At 33.8% G+C, this 21,409-nt stretch overlaps 1 protein-coding gene across 1 annotated transcript; it reads left to right on the top strand.

The window, feature by feature from the left end:
- The first annotated feature begins 1,189 nt into the window (after positions 1 to 1,189).
- On the top strand, positions 1,190 to 20,473 carry LOC136414939 (frizzled-4-like). The gene is made up of 7 exons (XM_066399289.1): positions 1,190 to 1,732; positions 2,709 to 2,948; positions 3,345 to 3,631; positions 16,841 to 17,007; positions 18,381 to 18,654; positions 18,945 to 19,136; positions 19,266 to 20,473. The coding sequence occupies exons 1-7, from the start codon at positions 1,379 to 1,381 to the stop codon at positions 19,402 to 19,404; spliced, it is 1,653 nt and encodes a 550-aa protein (XP_066255386.1). The 5' UTR covers positions 1,190 to 1,378; the 3' UTR covers positions 19,405 to 20,473.
- The last annotated feature ends 936 nt before the right edge of the window (positions 20,474 to 21,409 follow it).

Raw genomic sequence — 21,409 nt, 5'->3', positions numbered from 1 at the left:
AATAAGGTTTTAATGGAACAGAGGGAGAAATCCCTCTAATAAAATCGGTACTCTTATATTCTCCCACTTCAGTCTTGTTACCAAAAAGAACGGAACGAGTTTACGGGCGTGTAGAAAGGTATGTGCTAAGCATACCACGCAATTTAAGGCTTAAAGCCACCAAGCTAAAGGAGACTCGTAAAAGTCGTCAGCTTTTTAACCAAACGAGCTTGCCTGGCTGATTTGAATAATTCGGTGGAGGCAGACGATTCTCCAGTCTTTGGAGGTAGTACCTTTTAAAAAGGTTTATCGCAGTGTTGCCAACATTCGCGAAGTACTTTCCTGTAGTGTTATTGTACCAACGAATATGAAGTTGAAGTTGAATGCGGAAGTGTTAGTACTTAACTTTTAAGAATCATGTTCATAACTTATGATTTTCATGTCTATTGTTAGCACGAAATGTGGTGAGTGTCTAGAGAATTATTCATCATTCCAGCGAAAAGCACTGAAACGCTTTTAGAGAATGTGAAATTTTTTACTGATATAAACGAGAATTCACAATTATTATTATTAATTAGATCGTAAATTTATAGCTAATTAAATTAACGACTTTTTTTAAGCACAGTTAATTAGTTTGGTGTGGTTAAACGCTTTCTAGTTGTCGTTGTCTTTCTTATTAATGAGCAAACTTTATTTAATCAGGCCTTAATTGAAAAAACCGGAATCAGAAATATAAAATGTATTCTCATTTAGGAAACCAATTTAAATTCAGAGTGATAATTAATGGTAGATGAGGCCTACTAATTACTTATCAGAGCTTATGAATCGACGATGGTCTGATTTTTTCTGCTTTCACACTGCGATCCTCTAGGCCCGAAGGGGGGGCCCAGTCCTCTTGGACTTGTGACTTTGATTTTTGTATTTCTCTCCATATCAAGCTCAGGAAGTGATAAAAAATCATAAATTATTTAAATCATGTAACACACTGCCGAAACTTTAAAATTACAAAATGATTGAAATTTTTAAAAGTACCTAACGCACCACAATTATCCCAATTTGACCAAATTGACCGGTATTTTACCGTTTTTGAGGTTCTCAAATTTGGCCGTGAATCGCTTCAAATTTTGACGAAATTGTAGCACCCTGCAACAAATCATCTGTAACTGTTTCATATTGAACTTCACATTCAAATATTTTTATCTTATTTCAGGAAATAGTAATTAAGCTGGCAACACCGCTCTTCTCTCATCATTCACGGAACCCAACGTGAGAGGAAGAGGAACAGACCATAGTACTGTAGGTACCGCACTCGTTATCGGGAAGCAACGAACTCTGCGTATTACGGCAAAAGCTCGCTAAAGCTTCGGATTCGGCGCTGGGTATTCGTACCTGCTTGAAAATGTTTTCGTTCGGATTTTTCGTGTTTTTAAGCTTTTCACTTTTCGTTTTGAAAGGAAATGCATTAGCCGAACCCTTGCTAAGAACTTGTGAACCAATTCGTGTTGAATTGTGTATCGGACTTGGATATAACATGACCGGAATGCCAAATTTAGGTGGGAACGACGTGCAACAAGAGGCAGATTACAATCTGAAATCTTTTTCTCCGTTGATACAGTATGGATGTAGTCAACAGCTGAAATTATTTTTGTGTTCGGTGTATGTTCCTATGTGTACTGAGAAAGTTGCAAATCCGATCGGGCCTTGCCGGGGACTTTGTGAGAGTGTTAGGTCGCGATGCTACCCTGTCTTGCAGGTAATTCTTATATTTTACTAATGACATATCATTTATGTATTGCGAGAAATAACTCCGAGTTATCACACATCTTCATTAATAAGAGAATACATTCAATCAGCGATTCATTTCAAAATTACGTTCAAATGCACTTACAGAAGACAACAAGGTTAACCCACATTGCTCGTAGGCAATATTGTAGCTAACCCGTGCGAAAATGTCCTTATCGCACGCTGATTTTGTGTTGTTCGGTCAGTAATGGATTGTTCTTGTAAATCGATCAGTAAAGAGGCTTTACAGCTTGTATTTGCGGGCTGAAAGTAGTACTTAACCGCACGCAAACCATACTGATGGCATGTATCAGTGTCAATAATCATTGTGGGGAATTTCAAGCCGTGGTAAAACTTATTACCCCACGCTAATATTTCATTAGGCTTGCTGAAGAGAACAAAGTTAACACACATGAGTTTGTAGTAAAAACATTCTCTACTTAACACGCGAGAAATTGTCTTTACTGTTCTCGAATTCTGAAAATATGCAATCAGCATGCGGCAAAGTAACACTTCTCGCACTAGTAGATAAATAACTGTTATCCCCCTTCTACAAAAAATCAGCCATGGCTTATTTAATTAACTGCACGGAAAAGTCATTTTTGCCAGCAGCGCCCGAGAAAATGACATTGCAGTTTAACCAGTTTTCATTAGGAATTAGTGTGACAACTGTCATCAGTGTTACCTTAATGTGTCACACTAGAATTTCTTCCTAGTTTTGAAATCTTCCCCTTAAAATTTTAAAGTTATTTATTTACCTTACAAGACCAGAAAGTAGTGTTTTGCAGCTCGAACCAAGTAAATTACAATCCCGGAAAGCTGAGCTAAACAGACTAAACATATTATCCGTCGAGTGACGCACAATATTTTTTTCAACCAAATTTAGCTCGTACTTTATTCACTTCTTATTTATTTTTTTCTCAAAGTTGTGTTGATCTTAATTCCAGGGTTTCGGGTTTTCATGGCCAGAAGCATTAAATTGCTCCCGATTTCCGATAGAGAATAACCACGAACACATGTGCATGGAGGGACCTAAGGAAAAAATAGATGTAAGAGCTCCGGTAGATCCTGCAGTGAGAAAATTCGAGTGTTCGCCCCACAGTATTAAACTTGGCCTTCCAGGCTGTGGTCCTACCAATTGTGCAACAGAAGGAATGTTCAATGATGTTGAAAAGAGAATTGCAGAGGTAGGTTAAAAAATTTTAGAGGTCAGAAATATGATGCGCATGTCCGCATCTAATATTACTCTCTGTTCCTAAACACTTGCTATCATGAGTTCAAGTCAACATTCCCTTCAATTCTTCACGCGAAATAGGTTTCCCATTGGTAGCGACTTCTGAACCATAATTTTTAACACTGAGTTCGAACCATGAGTTTAAGCCATCATTTCAAACATCGAGTTCGAACCATCTTTATTTGTACTCGTTGTATTTTGCGTAATCCTCACCTTTGAACCATGATTTTGAAAGTTCAACATAAACCCATTTTGAACGATGAGTTGAATGAGAGACCAGTAATGAAGTCTAGTTAGACCTAATTATTTCTCATCACTTTGAGTTAATTCGAGACATTCTTCATTCCAGGTGTGGATTACAGTATGGGCCCTAGTGTGCATAGTAGCTAGTCTAGGGTCACTTTTGACTTTATCATTGGGAGGGGGCAGAGTCCGCGCCCCTCCCTTAACGGGTCTTTTTCTGAGCTATTTGCTAGTGGGCACTGGGTGGGCACTCAGATCCTTCACTGGACCTGTCGGAACTTCCTGCTGGGCACCTGAGTCTACGGGAGTCAAGCAAGTGGATGGAATGCCTAATTTAATCTGTGCATTCGTTTTCCTTTTATTGTACTATTTTGGAATGGCTGCTAATGCGTGGTAAGTTGTTTTATTTATTTTACGCCTTTTTTTCAATCATCAATGTGACTAGGTAATTTCACCTCATCACATCATTTATTGCTCACTATATAAATATTTTACAGCCGATAATGCTTGTGAGGATTATGGGATGCGAGTCCTTTTGTTTTCGCTTTGAGCACAAGCAAAAGCTTTTTTCTTTTTTTTTCTTTCTTATTCGGTGTATTTATTCGTTTTGTTTGGATTGATGTTCGTAATGTCACTGAAAACTTTAAAATTATATGTTTCTTTTTCCAATTGCAGAATATTTTTCTATATATGTTTCTGCCGGATGTAATATTGTAATGGGTAATAGATAGGTTCATGTCAATGGACACAGTAATGAGTTACTTGAAAATCCACTCATAAATTCACCATCAGCTTAGGATCTCGTTACTTCCTACATTCTTTATTTGATTTAACAGACCCCAAACCGTTTCTCCTCCAATCAAGGCGGTTTTTTCAAAGGTTTATTATTTTATATAAATTGAGTTCTACCATTCAAGTGTTCCTTAACCACCTTTGTTTTCTTTGGAAACAAACCAGGCTCAATCGGGCGGCATCTTTCATTGAACCAAATCAACTTGAATATTTTTATTTTAATGCGTTTCTATTGTCTTTACTTTTTTTTGTGCTTGCCGACTGTTCTTTATGCCGTATAATGAATGGTAGAACGTGTGCCATGATTTTAGTTTAGACTTTTTTTTTAATTTGAATTGGAATTAGTCTAGATGAAGAATATTTCCTGTACATACTCTATGGAGAATAAATTGATATGTTCAAATCATTAAAGGCCCAAAATTACGTTCTGGGCATTTCTTATGGCTCAAAAATGTGGTCCAATTTAAGTGATCTAAGCAATTCTAGGCACATTTTTGCCAAACAATTTCTGAATATAAAACACGTTATGCAGGATGTTTATGACATTTTTGAGCTTATATCGAAGGATAAAAATATGTTTTCAGCAGTTAAAAAAATAAATACGACTTTTTTCCGCTTATATCCATGGCAAATCTTATCCAAAACTAAGTCAACAGATTGCGAAAGTGATAAATATTTAAAGTTACCAAAAACTGCACTTTCAGGGAGTGCATCCATTAGGTATTCCAAAAATGAACTTAAAAAGTCAAGTCCACCTTACGCGAACAGGTATTTTCACTGCCAGCCGTGCCAGTTTGGTTCCTCATCATTTATTAGGTTCTCTTGACAGGGGCTAACGAGGTTTCAAGTTTTAATTTGGGCCTACTATGTATCTAAAAGATTACTTTGTGTATTTACATATGCCATCTTTGCCAAGTTTGTTGGGTACCATTAAGTGTTGCGGGAAATGTGAAACTTTGAATCAAGGCACAAAAACCTTTTAGATTTATAAACATTCTTCAGAATATTTCCAATAAACATATTCCAGGAAAACCGCAATAAATTACTAAGATATTACATAAGTCAGAAAAAATAATATAAATGAAAAGAAAAGTAAATAATTATACAGCTAAATATGACGGTTTATTGAAGGAATACAAAAGAAAAAGAGGTGCAAATAAAACAAAAAAATTCAGGTAATAAAAGTCAAACAACTTGGCGCATAATGAGAGAAATTGATGGGACGCTGGTCAAGTGTCATGGGTCCAAAGTTACTTATTTTGTATTATATTAATAATTTAATTGAACTGAAACGTAATCGGGAAATATGCTAAATGATAAATAGTAAAGTAAAAAAATAAACATTACGTTTACAAAAAAGATTTTTTTTATCTAAAAATGCCTTAAGATTTTTTACTCATTGAAAAATTTTCCAAATGTTCAAAATTTCTCCAGACTCGTAATTCATTGTTTTCTCAGATTTAATAGATTCAGCTCTCCTTGTTGTAAAGTTTATCAAGACTTTTATAATATTTTTTTCTTAAGATGCCTTGTCCTCTAAAATTTCTAAAAAACTTTTGCTTCGAATTTGTTAAAATTATTCCTAATTTTTCAATCTGTTGTGATTCTCAAGTCTTTTTCAAGGAATTCAAAATATTTCTCAAGTTTTGGAAATCTAATCCCTTTCGTCCTTGGATTCATTTAAAATCCTTTAAAGCTATTAAAATGTATTCGTAGGATCAGCTACGTTCTCAATTGTCTTTCAGCATCTGAATTTAATTTTTTTAATTTTTGCCACATCTTGTCAAGAGTTTAATAAGTTTTCACAGTTTGTTCAAGGTGGTCCTCAGCCTTTCGTCTCAAACAATTTAATAGTTTTCGTTAGTTTTTGATATCATTTTTTCCAAGTCTTTATTTTAATAAAGGATTAAGTGGTAGTATATAAGTATAAAATAAAGCAAAAAAAACATGGAACAAATTTTCATTGAAATAACTAACAGCAAAAGTTCTAAAACAACAAAAAGTTAATTGTTTAGAAATGATCATCGATAGTTATATGTCGTGGGAGTGTCATGTACGGTATGTACCACTAGCCTACACTCGATATATTACGCAATGTAAGTAATTGGTAAATATAACCAGTTTGATGATAGAAAAATTATTTATTATGCAATTTTTATGCAAATAAATGCCCTGTTTGTTTTTTTTTGTGCTGCATTCTTGAAGTAAAATTAAAAAATAAATAAATTCTTTGCAAACCATCGTATCTTCTTGCAACACCCACAAGCATGCCGCTCTGCATACCGGCCTGCATAGTCGTATCGTATGTCCAAGATCCACAGGGTACAAGACGAAGGCATGTATTTAGTTATGCCGTCCGTATGCATGAAAATGAGAAAGAATGGAAAGTACTTTATAAAAACTCGTTAACCACTCAGGTCGGGTTCAGGTGGCTCGTTGGAAGTCGTCCGAATGTATGGGACTTATTCTGTGAATATAACTAAAATATTTCATTCTGTGCATGAACAGGCGATGAGTCTATGTCCTTGCCGTGTGTTTAAAACTCTGTATTAATTTGCATAAAAAAATTAAAAAACAGAAACTTTTGGCGCGCCTTTTCGCACAAAGCATGATTTAAAATGACGAGTTTCAGTTGCAATTTTCGAGCAAAAATAATGCATTCCCATTTTTTTTTTACTGAATGAAAATATAGTGGTACTGCAGTACTCAAATTTCCCATTGTATTGCGAAATCAAATTTTTTACTCGGTTACTCTACTTGGCATAAAGTACCGTTACTCGTGCGGGAAATTGTAATTTTTCGCACGAGGAATAGATGCGAATTCATGAGCAGGCATATACCAACTCAACTCATGCCAATACTCGGACATCACAAACATTGAAGCAAAGCGTTCTTGTGCTCTTAACTCGCTATTTATGTAAAGAATTAAGAAACGCAAATGTTTGTGTCAAGAGTGGAATTTTGCGGAATGAGGGTCTCGCTGTGTAACACGGATTACACGAAATAATAATTCTCGATCTAGATCTTTATGTATAGAGCATTTCTGTTTCAATCTCAGTCTCTTCAGGAGGTGATAGAAAAAGACAGATAGCGCCGACACTATAAGAAACCTTTATATGTATATTTTGAAATCGCATATTAACAAATAAACAAAGCGCGTGCACTACACGGCAATTGGCGATTACAACCAATTCGAAAATCTACTGGGTGATATTATTTCAGGGACCGAATTCGGGCTCCGCTTTACCGCCCCATATTTTTATGTATTACACCGGTGACGTTCACTATTCAAAATTTTGAGTTTCTCGTTCAATTATTTTGAACATGCTTTAAAGCATGCTGCCCATCCGTAATATTAAAATTCTTAGGCACGCCTTCAATAATTTTTTAAAGGCTGCTACTGTAAAATTTTAGTTTTTAAACTGGGCTTAAACCGATAACCCCGGGCCGTTTAAAATATATATTCTGTAATAAGGCACTTCGCTAGACCCAATAAATCTTCTATTATGGTACCGCCTTTTATTTGCTTTATCTTTTATGGATGCTTGCCTACCCATGGTTCTTGGTATCCTAACAAGATGACCGCCAAACTAGTAATCAATTCATCGTTAGCATTTTTAGAGTTTCGTTCATAGGCCAAATGGCAAAGCAGAGCCGTACCGGATTTTTAAATAATTTCGATTTATCTACGAGTTAAATCACATTCTCCTTACGGAAACGCCAGCCTCTGATTGTTTTCCGTTGATTATAAACATTGCAAGAATACTAAATAATAACAAACCATCATCAACGCTGCTGTGAATTCTTTTTGCATGTAATGAATGATGCAATAGATCTACCTTTAATTATTTCATAGTTACAAAGCCTGAACAAGAACAAAAATTGTTAAAAAGTTCGGTTTCAATTCCCTCAGCTTCTACTATCCAAAATTCGACTTTGTTAAATAGAACACTCTGTATATTTTTGAATGAACAGAAACTTCAATCCAAAGGGGTGATTTCTAATAATTTCCCTATATTTAGCTCTAACCGTTTCAGAGTTTCGCAGCTTCAAAGAAAATCTTATAAGGGCACTAAATCAATTTACTGCCAAATTTACACACCACGAAATAGGCCAATACTCAATATTTATTTCAACGTTGATCACCTATTTACTCTTATATACAGGGTGTTATTTAAGTATGTAGCCAAACTTCAAGGGGTGATTCTTTGATTGATCCTAAGACAAAAAGTTTATATAAACATAGTTCTGGTAATGCTTTGTTTCAAGATAGAGTGTCAAACTTTTAAAAAATCTTTTTTTCGTAAAAATCTTAATAATCCTTTAGCCGATTTTGTTGAAATTTGGCATTTACTTATTTTTAAGTGTTTTTTTTTTTACTAAAATGAATTGCATACCATTTATTTAAGTGTAGTGTTAACAGAGCATTTAATTTACAGCGTTAGTCCTGTGCACATCACTAGCAAAAGGAACCAAGCAATTTCTAGCTTAAAAGATTCCTTTGCACTACATTAAAAACTGTTATCAAGTTTCAACGTCATAGGAGTTTCTTTTAATATGTAAAAATAAAAAAAACAGTTTGACACCCTGTATCTTGAAAACGAAGCATTACCTGACCCATGTTTATACAATTTTTTCGTCTTAGAATCACTCAAAGAAACGCCCTTTGCAGTTTGCCCTCGTACTTAAATAACACCCTGTGTGCAATGTGACCCAAATTGGGCCTATTAGGTATCTTAAAAATTATAAGAGCCAACAAAATGATTAATGGGAAAAATTGTGTTGAAAACGGCATTGGACTGTCCAGTCCAATGCCTCTAAGTACCCATACATGCAGTCCCAATTTCGGCCACACTGTGTATTGTTACATTTCATCTCTGAATGTTTCTTATGAGGTTCCTAATCCTAGATATTCCAGTCATAAAATTTAAATATATTCCGCCATATGAATCTAAACTAAGATGGGCTGTTATTCGAATCCTATTTTACATGCTGTGTTGGCTGATTGCTACGGTTGAAGCTGTTTTATTCTCTGTCCTTCTCGAGCCATATCTCGTTAACGTCGTTTATGCTTTTTTACGGCTTATGCTGGAATAGGCTTTATTGAAACCTGCTAGGATTACTTACAGGCCAGAGTTTCGTAAGAACGTATTGGCCCATAATGCTTTACGTAATGTAATTACAATTATTTTTTAAACAAACACAAGTTTTTTACTTAAAATTAAAGCATTCTTTCCTAAGTAGTATCTACCTCAGTTTTCCACGTAAGTCAATCTTAGAATTTATGCCATTTAAATTAGTTCACATTATCGATATAATGAAGTAATAAAAAGCATTTTTGATGTCAATGTCCATTTCAACATGTGAACTAAACTCATATTTAAACATAGGAGTATAAATAATTTTTATCTCATGGTTTCATTTCGCGGCAACACATACCTATCTCGCTTTTATGAGTCATGAGCTTTTTTAAATACTTTTGACCATTCTTTGATAAGTAATAAAATTTTGCTTTTTTATATTTGTATAATAAATGTTTTAGTTTTCTTAATTTCCTACTTCACACCAAATCCACACGTGCGAGATTCGGTGCGTCTCGAATAGTGAACATTCGGCAAATATGAGCTAGTGTGGATGGATCGCTTTAGGAAAATATTCGTTGATCATGGTATTATTCGCTATGATCTTCTGGAGTCAACCAAATCAAATAGTTTGGCAAACAGTGAATATTTTCAGCGAATTCCGTGTGGGGTCCTTGAAATGATTGTACAAAGCTTGACCAAAAATTCCTTAACCAAAGGTAAGGTGTTTTAGGCAAATTTACTTATATCCAATGTCGCTTCGTTTTACCGCTACAAGGCGCCAAAATTCTCAAATTAATATTGTTTTTTTCGAAATAATTGCTAAGGACTTTTATCGATTTTCACTCATTTCGGAATTAAGAGTTACTACATAAATTGGCGTATTTTTACGTAAGTGGGCTTTTTTTTAATGCGTGAAAACATTTAAAATAGCACATGGTTCGTAAATAAATGTTTATATTTTTGTTTCCCTCTGTACGAACAACTTTTTTTTTCTCTGGCGCTAGTTGACCCTATTTTGAAACTTTTTATTTCTCGTAAAATTTTCACCAGGCACGCAGTTTCTCTACAAAAATGTTATTTAGGATATCTTGCAATTCATCATTGTTGTGAAAATAATGTAAAAAAATGCCCGACACAGTGCACAAAGTATTGATTCATTTTTTGAAACAAATTTATGTATATTTTCAGGACAATAGTCAATATTTTGAACATTTACTATAAGATTCAAACTGAGTTGGTAGTTATTTAAAATTAAAATTTTTCATATTTTCGTTCCAACTAAACAATAATAATGAATTTAAAGATATCATAAATATTTTTTTTGTAAAGAAAGTGTATGTCTAGTGAAAATTTTATAAGAGACAAATAAGTTTCAAAATAAAATCAGCTAGTGGCAAAGAAAAAAATTAAAGCTATTCGTACAGGGGTAACAAAAATACACATTTTTATTTACAAACCACGAGCCATTTTTAATGTTTCAGCGCATTAAAAAAAGATCCTGCTTACATCAAGACACGTCAGTTTATGTAATATTTTAATTTTTAGTTTCAAAATTAATGAAAATCAATAAAAGCATTTAGCTAATACTTTTAAAAAACGATATTAGCTGGAAAACTTCGACGTCCTGTAGCGGCAAAACGAAGCAATATTGGATATAAATAAGCCTTATTTTTAATTAAGGAATTTTTAATCAAATGTTGTACAGTCATTTCAGGGACGCTCTGTATGACAGATATATAATATAGTCCTGTAGGGACCTTTTGAGAATTCTGTCTTTGAATAATTTCTTATCTTAAGCCAGATCCACGTATGCGGAATTCGGCGAGTTTCAAGTAGCGAACATTCGACAAACAAATATCCGCTAGCGTGGATGGATCACTTTAGGCAAATATTTGTTGTTCGTGGAATTACCTTCTGAGGCCAATTAAGTCAAATTGTTTGGCAATTAGCGATTATCTTCACCGAACTATCTGCAGTTCTTTCACACCACTTCCAGGTGATGATATAGTAGGCCTGTATTGTTGTGCCCTGATCATAAGCAGCATCTCATCATGATTGCGCTACCTTGGTAGGGCTCAGCTCGAATGCCTCTACAGTATTTTCCTGGGAATGGTGTTATCTCTGTCACACCTGCGAGACTTCCTTTGTTTTCTTTATCGCTCTTATGAGCTCCGGCTGAAAACACTTGGTCCGTAAAAATACCCGCAAGCTTGGGCCGTCTGGGAGTTTTATTTTTTGGTATTGTAAATATTTATCTTCACAGAAGGCACACGGTATTGGTGTCGGGTTAAACAATGTTCTAAAATCATCTCAGTCAATAGCAAGTCGTAGCTTTCGAAAGAAAATTATTTTGGGAAGGGTCGTATGCATTAGATTTTTAATTGACACTGCCCAGGTGACACCCATCTACATAGGTACTACAGTCTCAACGCGCACCGTGCTACTTAGTACTACTCAATTATACTTATTTTATTTATATTGTATTTACTCTCTAATTTTCTGAAGCAGTTCAGAAAGTGCTCATATAAGTTTAGAAATTGTCACTTGGATTCCAGGAAAACCTCTGGTATTTTTAGTGTCATTTCGGCACTTTAAGTGAAATAAATCTTAAAACGATTGCCAGAAATCCGAAGACGCAAATTACTTACATAAAAAAAGATGAATTTTGAAACACTTTTTAGGTCACCCTGTAAAACTATGTTCAGACTCAACCTAGGTCTCTGCCTTCAATGACTTATACATTTAAACCGTTCTTGAATTTTTACGAGGTTTTGAGATAATTGCTGATAGTTGTGTATATCGAGTAAAAATCGTAGATAAATGGCTGTTTACATTTAATTGAGATTAATTCCATTTGGTAACTTAATTGCAAAAAATATTTTTTAGGTCATACTAGTGCGGTAATTCACAATAAGAGATCATAAAATAAGAAGTAAGATTACAGCTTTAAGTCATCAGCAACAGTTACTCTCCCCCCGCTCCTCTTTCTCGAACATTCTTAACTTCATTCTTGGCATTTTGGTAAATCATCAATTAATTAATTAAAGGGCTTTCTCTGGCTATTTCGTAAGGCCAGGTCCACACAGAAGGTCATGACCGCAATGGTCCAATCTACACAGGTGTATGTCCAGTCACATATTTAAAGTATGCCATACACGAACACCGAGTCGTTGTTGTTAAGTCCCCAAGAAAGGCATATAATTTGATGTCGATTCTTATATTTGATTAGTATTTCTTCATTTGTCGATTTTTTATAGTTAAACGTAGGAGAATCTAGAACACCCAAAAAATACCTTTGAAAATTTGCAAATCTCCCTTTTGAGACCTTTTCAAATGAAACCCAGCAGGTCGTCTCAGCTGGAGGAGAATACCTTCATTTTCACGGTGGGTTCGGGTTCTTTTTACCTGACAAAGTATATGCTATTGAAAGTACCAGAAGAGTATTTAGAAGTGTCCTTCAAAAAAATTTCCTGAGTCCGGTCCTCTTTGAAATAGTGGTGACGGACCCTTAAAGGCAATCAGTCATTCATCTTACCAGTTAGGAAATACATAGTTTTACGTAACAGAAAGTTTTTCGTTATGTACAAAATAGCATTTCCTAATGAGTTTCATACATGATTTTTTTTAAATTTTGCTGAGAGACGAATAAATCAGAAGAAATCAGCTTTTATTGTAATATGTTCAAGGTGCGCCCTGTAGGAACATATAATAGCATAATAAATCTGAAATAAAATGTCAATTATACACTTGAAATGGAATTTCGATTAACATGATTTACTTTAATTAATTTTCGATTTTTGTTACATAATGCGTTTCGGTCAGGTGTTTTACCAGTTTACGAGGTCTTATCACTTAAATGTGATGAATATTGCAAATTTTTAAGCTTTCCTATCCCTTTTTTTTTATAACATCATATATTTTGTCTTCATGTCGACGAAACATTCACAGTAGTTCTGTAAGACACTTTACGTTAAGTAGTGAACAAATAGTAAAAACTCTTAATGAATTCCGAAAAGAGGGAACAAACGAGAAAGCATGAAGACACGAATATTACTTGTGTCAAGTCAAATATTGAACTTGTTCTCGAAAGCTGATGTAAATTGCTGAAAATACGTATATTCCACATTGTGTCAGAAAATAGTTGGGTGGGCTAACTGTATTTTTAAGAGCTCAAGCTGCAGAAAGTGTTTGTAGAAGCAGTTTGCTTTGACAAATAGAAACGAGTCGAGATTTTCCATTATTTAGGTTTCCAACTATGCGCGATCTTGTAGAATATTGTATTTAATGAAATAAGTCTTTAATTGTACGTATAATTAACGTATAATTAAAATTGGCATTGATTATAATTAACGTAGGCGCTAATTAAATCATAATTAATGTATAATTATCATATGAGTTTAGACCACAGTTCTTAGCCCATAGATCAAAATACACACAAGACAATATCATAAACTCATTATTAACTCAATGAAATTATAATATACAGAATGTTCCATGAATAATGTTTCGTTTCCGTAAATAATAAATAACATTAGGTTAGCCAATAAATTCACAACAATAGTCAATAAATAAAATATTTTTTATACAAGATGTAACATATTATCATAGAGGTATTTCAGGGAATGATACTACTATGCAAAATAATAAAAAAATGCTAATAAACCCATGGTTAAAAACGCACCGTTTTAGATATACAGGGTGGCAAACTTTAACATTTTTAAGGGACATTTCCAATAGCTTTTATAATTTTCTTTTCGTTTAGATTTATTTTTGTTTTAAGAAATTTGATTAAATGTTATGAATTGCTTCAGACAGTTGATAACTGAGCCGGATAATTTTTTTCTCTTTCTTCCTTTACATTCTTAATGTGCATCCATAGACATTTTTGTAAATTCTGCGAAAACGGTGACATACAAATATTGTAAAACTTCAAAAAACTAGACAATTGAAGAAGGAATTTAAAATTGGAATCAGAATTCATATAGAGTGGTCCAAAGCAAAAAACACAAAGCATAAAATAGTACATAACATATTGTATATGGCTACCGACGATTTTGATATTTTGTTGTAGATGGTGTTAAAGAGAATAGATGTATGAAATTTAAAAAAATTAATTCAAGGGATACGCGAAAAAAATGCAAAATATGAGAGAAAATGCCAAACTTTACCACTCTGTCTTTAAAAAATGGAGCGTTTTTGACCATAGGTTTATTAGCATTTTTTTATTATTTTGTAGAGTACTATCGCCCCCAAAAATATTTCCATGAAGTATAATTGACTGCTATACCGGGTGGTCCACTTAACCTAACAAATCGAAATATCTCGAAAATTACGCATCGGATTGAAAAAAGTTCCAAATGAGATTTGTTTGTTTCGAATGGGCCCAATGAGTGATACCAATCATGATTTCCCAATCCTACCACCTGGGAGTGGGACGGGGGTAACTAAATTTAATAATAAACAATTTTTTTTTCATAGACGATTTTCTTTCTTTAAATTTTATTTAATGCACCAAAAAAAAGAACAGTTTTTCATTTAAAAAACGAAAGACACGATACTTTCTTCCGGAATCAGGATAAAATATATTTTTCCGATTATAGCGCTAACTGTTGCGAATTGAAAAAAAAGTTTCAGATAAACCCCACATAATTTTCGTAGTAGAATTCGAATCTGCAATAAAAAATGAAGGTTGCCATTTAAGATTTCAAAGTTAGCCCCGCCCCACCCCCGGATGATAGGGTTGAGAAATCATGATTGGTGTCATTCAGTGGGCCCTTTCGAAACAAAACAAATTTCATTTGGAACTTTTTTCAATCCGATGCGTAATTTTCGAGATATTCTGATTTGTCATGTTAAGTGGACCACCCGGTATATTTTCACAATTCTTTGTCAATTCACTATGTATCAAGGCTTACACAAAATATTAGTGCATCAAAGTAAATAAAAAATAAACTGTAAATAAGTATATTGCCTGGAATTTCGTTTATTGGTCTCGTAAAATGATGTTGGGTTATGGCAAATTTTTTTTTAAATCTTTTGAGAAGATGGTAGAGAGTAAACAGATAGGTATATATCATGATATTATAAATTTTCTTTATATCGTGCATGAAAAACCTTCGGAAAAACATGCACGATCCACTGATCTTCCCCATGTGTTTTCAAACAACTTCTGTAATCCACTTTACTTTATCGTTAATGATTGTTGGGTAATTCATTGGAAATTGGATCGAACAAAAAGAAGTCAACTTTCAAAAAAATACACAGGATGTTTCAAAACTATGGACCGCTACTTGAAGGGCGTATTCTATACATTAATATAAAATAAAAGTTCAAATACTCTTTTTTTAAATCGTTTCCTAAAAAAGTTATGACGGTTTAAAGATGGTGCCGGTACAGCATGCTGTATAATAATTGGAAAATTTATTATTGGACCTTTTTTTTATTTATATTATACATATGTATATGTCTCATAAATTGATTATTCGATTAATTGATTGATCCCAGCTTATTAATAGTCTAAATTCAACTTTTTTCATTAATTTTTTTTCACTTTCATTTGTACACTCATTATAGTTTGAAATTTCCTAATGAATTTTGAAGATAGAATCATTCCCGCTCCCCAGCGATCTCAAAGTTAAACTAAATAGAAATTTAAAAAAATTTTCTCGTAAGTTTCTCATTTATGTTCCTAACTCATATCTTTTATAATGGTGCCTGCACAAATCGAAGAAGGTTTTATTCTTATGTTAATATGTATTTAATTACTAAAAGATTCAGGATCTACAAATAAAACATTTGACATATTACTGTACAAATTTGGATCAGTATCGTGTTCTGTATATTTACATCCTATTACTCTCATATTGCTCCAATAAAATTATCATAAGTTAACAGTAATAAATAAAAGCTTATCATATAAACATAATCATCAAACAATAAACAAGGATTATATTTATCGTCTTACCCGAGTTTTATTGGTTTATAGGGCAGATGGGTTAAATGGATCTAAAGGTACTATAAGATAGCCCCCGAGAATATTTTTCTAAATGCACAGGAAATATATTTGCAAGATGTATATGGACATTTTGTGTTCCAAAATTTCAACTATTAAGTTAATAACACACAAGATCCAGCTCTTTAAAAGTAAAACAACGTTATTTGCCTAACGAAAAAGTCGAAATTCTCGAGAGTCGAGAAGTGAAAAGATTTCTTTCAAGTGCTCTATAATACCAAATTAATTATATTTCCTTCAGTCAAATACCTATATCATTCCCCTATCAAATACTTTTGAAGGATTCTACCAGATACACTAAATAGGTGTAATATGTAGAAGGTATTCCAACAAAGATGATCTGTTCACTCTTTTTTGATAGAACATCCTTTACATATTATTATGTTGTCTTTATGCCTATGGTAGGAAATGGATCATTTTCTACCGGCGAATTTTTCTACATGTCTTTCCTAGGAGACTATACTAAATCGTCGGCTCCTAAGCTATTTTCACTCCTAGACATTCCTTCCAGTAAATCTCAAGGTCTTATGATGCTGGGGGCTGATGTGCCTTCTCTGAACTGGCTGGAATCGTACCTATCAATTAAAACTGATCTCATTGCTAACTTGAACTATCTCGCTTATCATATTGGCCTTACCGAGGCTTGATCCACCCACTGGGTCAATAAAAAAATATTCTAAATGAGTATTAATTAATTTTTTGTATTAATTGCAGGTGGGTATGCCTCTGCGCGTGGTGGCTTGCAAGGTCTAGTTATTCATGGACCTCCGAAAGATTGCGTGGTTTAACCACTGCTCTCCATGTTATCGCATGGGGCTTTCCTGGGCTTCAAACAGTTGCGGCGCTAGTACGAAGAAACGTGGATTCAGATGCTTTAACAGGTAAGTACATGTATTAGATAGGGTGGTCTCCCAGGAATTGCGTCGATAAAATCTGAAAATTAACCAAGCCCCCTTATTGAAACCTTGGTAAAAAAAAGTAGTGTTTTACGCCCTATAATATACCTTGGAATTTCAAATTAATATGACACTTCGTTTGGTATTTATAAGGGGGAAACGGACTATAGACACGCACCGTATGTATTCAGCAGTTTTTTAAATACTAATTTAGAGATTTTGAACTTCGGTTAATTAAACCGAGGGATACAATAACAAATTCATTTTAGGGACGACTTTCTACAGTGCTACTCTAAATTTTGTCTTCCCTTGTTAACTTTTTAACAAATTATTATTTTTTAAAAATTAGTTAAAAAAAGGGGGGGGAGGTATACAATTTAGAGCCACACGGTATAATTCAATATATTGAACAGAAGAAAAATTAAATTAACGATAGTTTCAAAAATCTGATGGTTCTGTTCTATCTTGTAGGGAACAAAAAGGTTCGATTGCGTAGTGACATTTCTAAATGATCTCTTCAAATAAGTTCAGGTTTAAAGTCAATGATTGTGAATTATTACTTAGAAAACATTATTGAGCATGTAATGCCGTTTGCTTGTTGTATAAGACCCCATTTTGTATTCATGCAAGATAATGTTCGTCCCCGCGTAACTACACAGGTTATTCATTACATAAATGATGTTCCGTTATGGGAACGGCCAGCTAAAAGTCCGGACCTAAATCCTATTAACTACTTATGGGATATCCTTAAAGAAAGGATTCGCGACCATGCGCCTGCACCTATGAACTAGTGAATGTCGTGATTAAAGAGCGCCTTCTTGAAATTCAAAAGTGTCTTTATGAATTGTTAAACACCACATTTTTCCTTCCACAATAGCACTTTGTATTAAATTATTAAATAGGAAGAATATCAGGTATACCCACCTATCTCTTCACGAAACCATTCTCGTTATACTACGCCAATACCTACCATAGCTTGTATTTTACAAAGGTGTACAGTGCAGACTGCCTCTGGCAGATATATGGGTAGCAGGTCCTTTTGTTTTGTATATTTTACGACACAATGCTAATGAAAACGAGCCGGTTGCATCGGCTTGGGCCAAACAAGACAATAATTTGCATATTATACGTCCTTGTTAAAATCCATGCATTGGAAACCGGGCCCAGCCAGAATCGGTCGTTATATTTAACAAGGCAGTAAGCACAAAGCTTGGTCCAACAACCTCTATCGGTACACAGATCAGATATAGGCATTTATGAGAAAGTAATAACAGCATAACGATATTACACTGATTTATTGGTCATGAGAATAATTCGTCTGAACTATACACTTGAGTAGTAAATATGAATTTTTATAGGTACCTGCTACATCGGCAATAAAAACCTGTTTACCCTCTGGAATCTGGTCCTGCTACCATACTTCCTCTACTTTTGCACTGGAGCTCTTCTGCTGACTCTGGGATGGATTTTCATTTTGAAGAAACCGAAACTCCCCCCTGCAAATTCTACAACTGCACCACTAACTCAGACTTCTCCAAGAAAAGAAAGCTTGCTTTTAGGAGGGTTGGCGTCTTTATCCAGCATTCCTCTGTTTTTAGTGATGACGAGTTATTTCATTGAATACAGTAACAGGTGAGAAACATGTGGAGTAAAAATATAATAATAAAATAAGACGCCACAATGATGATCATTGGTTCATGATCATTAGTATTTGTAGCCTACGTTATTTTTAATTTATTGGATGTTTAGTTAAGTTTGTGAACAAATTTTAAGCTTCAAGTTATGTCTCTTCCATTTAACTTTTAAAGAATTTAGAAATAATTATAATGATAATTATGATCATGAAGAAAATGTTGATGATGATAATATTCCGTCTTTAATCGGTATATTCCTTTTTCATCTTAGTTTTTTTTCTATTTTAGGGAGAATTGGATTGTGAACGAGCAGAGGCCTTCACTGTGGTTCTTCCTCTTGCTACGTCATTTCATGTCGCTATTCGTCGGAATCAGTTCAGTTTTATGGATATGGTGCGAAAAATCCGCCCAAGTATGGAAATCCGCCTTCAGACGACTAGGACCCAGAGCTCAGCACAATAAAAATCACACAGCGCTAAAGTAAGAATTTTTTCACAAATTTTAAAATGTTGGTCCTCAGTGCTATGAAACATATTTACTAGTATTTTAATTAATAATTTTTATTTTTTGCCCTTATATTGGTCTAAAACTATGCCGTATATTTTTTAGATATCCATTAGAACATCACCCTGGACTAATCGTTTCCAGCACTATATACAGCAGCTCCCGACAAAGTACCCGGTCGCACCCGCACAGGAAAGTTTCCAGAAATCATCATGTGAGGGGAGGTAGTGAAACGATAATCTAAAGTACAAATGTTGCCAATTAAAGTGGAATTATTGGTATGTGCCTACCTGCAGGGTCTAATATATTGAAATTGTGAGAACAAGAACCAGATATATAGGGTGTTCCAGAAACAATGATGCAAAGAAGTATTTGGTACTAGAGGGTAAAAAATTGAGCGATTCAGCTACACCTGCCCTATGCAAAAGTTGTTTTCACAGGACGTAAAAGTGATTTTTGTAATTCTATTAATTGGGAATAAATCTTACAGTTTTTTTTTTATTTTTAAAGACCTGAAAAGTCTGGTTTGGTATGTTTCGAGCTGTTCCTTCTACAATTAAAATGAAGTGAAGCCTAAGAACAAATTTGGGAGTGACAGCCTAATTTAAACCTTTAGAAGGCACTTGAGTTTCGGTTTCAGAGAGAATTTTGTTGGACAAATTTATTACGGTCTTTGCAGCTAGATTACTATTATTATTCCATGCACGTCTGAGTCCTTAGTAAAGGATAAATGTTATTCTCGGTTAGTCTTAACTGAAAATAGTTTATAATTACGCTCCTAATTGTGTGGGCGGCCTTATTCTCATAGCAATGTTGGAAGACATATTTTACAACATTACGATAAAACTTAATTTATCCTGTGCGTCACTGATCTGGAATCGAGCCACTGTACTTTTCACGCTTAATTCGAAATTACAGCTTTGTTAATATACAGAGTATTCTATTTAAAAAACTCTAGCAACAATCACAAACTGTGAGATTTATTTCCAATTTGCAGAGGAAAAATATCATCTAAGCTATGTCTTGATTCAACTCATTCCCCGCTGGATTCTGAATCAAATTAAATGCCTATATCTTCAATTTTCTTTTCTTTGCCCAATTTTCGTTCTTTGTTCTCTAGTTATTCTTTTTTTGTTAGCTTCTGTTTTTTTTTATCTGTTTTTCCTCAGCCTTCCGAAGTCTCTTTCCTTGTTCATCAAAATATCTATAAATACATATAATAGGGGCCTTCACCTCTTAATACTGTTAAATTTGGTATTCAACGTACAGTACCTATACGTGGTTCAGATAATGGGATGAACCTAAAATGAACCAATGCATAATATGCACTCAATGACTCACTTGATTTTACGGTACCCACTATTCTGATTTTGATATAAGAATTTTATAGGATGCAAAAGTAAGTATGAATGTGTATAAAATAAAGCCTATAGACTGTATAAGGTAGCACATTTCTTAGTTAAATGTTTTGTATAAATTGTATAATTATTTATAGTGATATCTTTAGTTGGCATGCAATCGCTCCTATTTAAAGTTCGTATTTAGTTATAAAATAATATTAAGTAAACTGGTCGCTAAAGTAAATGTCTCAGCATGTTTTCGTCATATTCCAACAGTTGTAGTCGCATTCTCTAATTTAAATGAAGAAGACGTTATTTAGTTCGTTTGTCGTAAAATCACCTTTATTGTGTTTTAAAACACTTATCCTTTAACTTTTTACCGCATTTTTTAAAATCCACTACGCTAAATTTAACCTAAAAAAATAGCTGTTGTAATTAATTATGAACAAGCTTACTTGAAACAATACGAAAGAAAATGAAAAAACAAATTTGAAAAAATGCGAGAGAGAGGTGAATTTAACGACTAGTTTATGTTCACATAAGATGGTTCTTACATTCCATTTATTTATATCATATTATTGAATAATTTAAAGGAAAATGGTGACCAATATGTTTCTTGGATAACGCCTGATCTATTTTGATGATTCTTTGAGTGATGTTTCCTATGCGGAAATATCGTGAATCTAGTATACGTACTCTCCCACATTGCACGTTAGCGATGCTTTGCTTTAACATGCTCACATATTTAACATATCATATGCTTCTATCATATTTGATTTTTATCTTGTTTTAGATGCTTAAGGTGCCATAATGTAAAATAAGTATGAATAATTAGAGTTATATCTAAGAATAGGTCATAGAAGCAGTTGTGTCAATATTTATTAGTATTGAGATTTCTTGCCCAATAGG

Source organism: Euwallacea similis, chromosome 1 (assembly GCF_039881205.1).
Source record: "Euwallacea similis isolate ESF13 chromosome 1, ESF131.1, whole genome shotgun sequence".
NCBI classification, from domain to species: domain Eukaryota; kingdom Metazoa; phylum Arthropoda; class Insecta; order Coleoptera; family Curculionidae; genus Euwallacea; species Euwallacea similis.
This window is presented reverse-complemented; position numbering and strand designations above follow the sequence as displayed.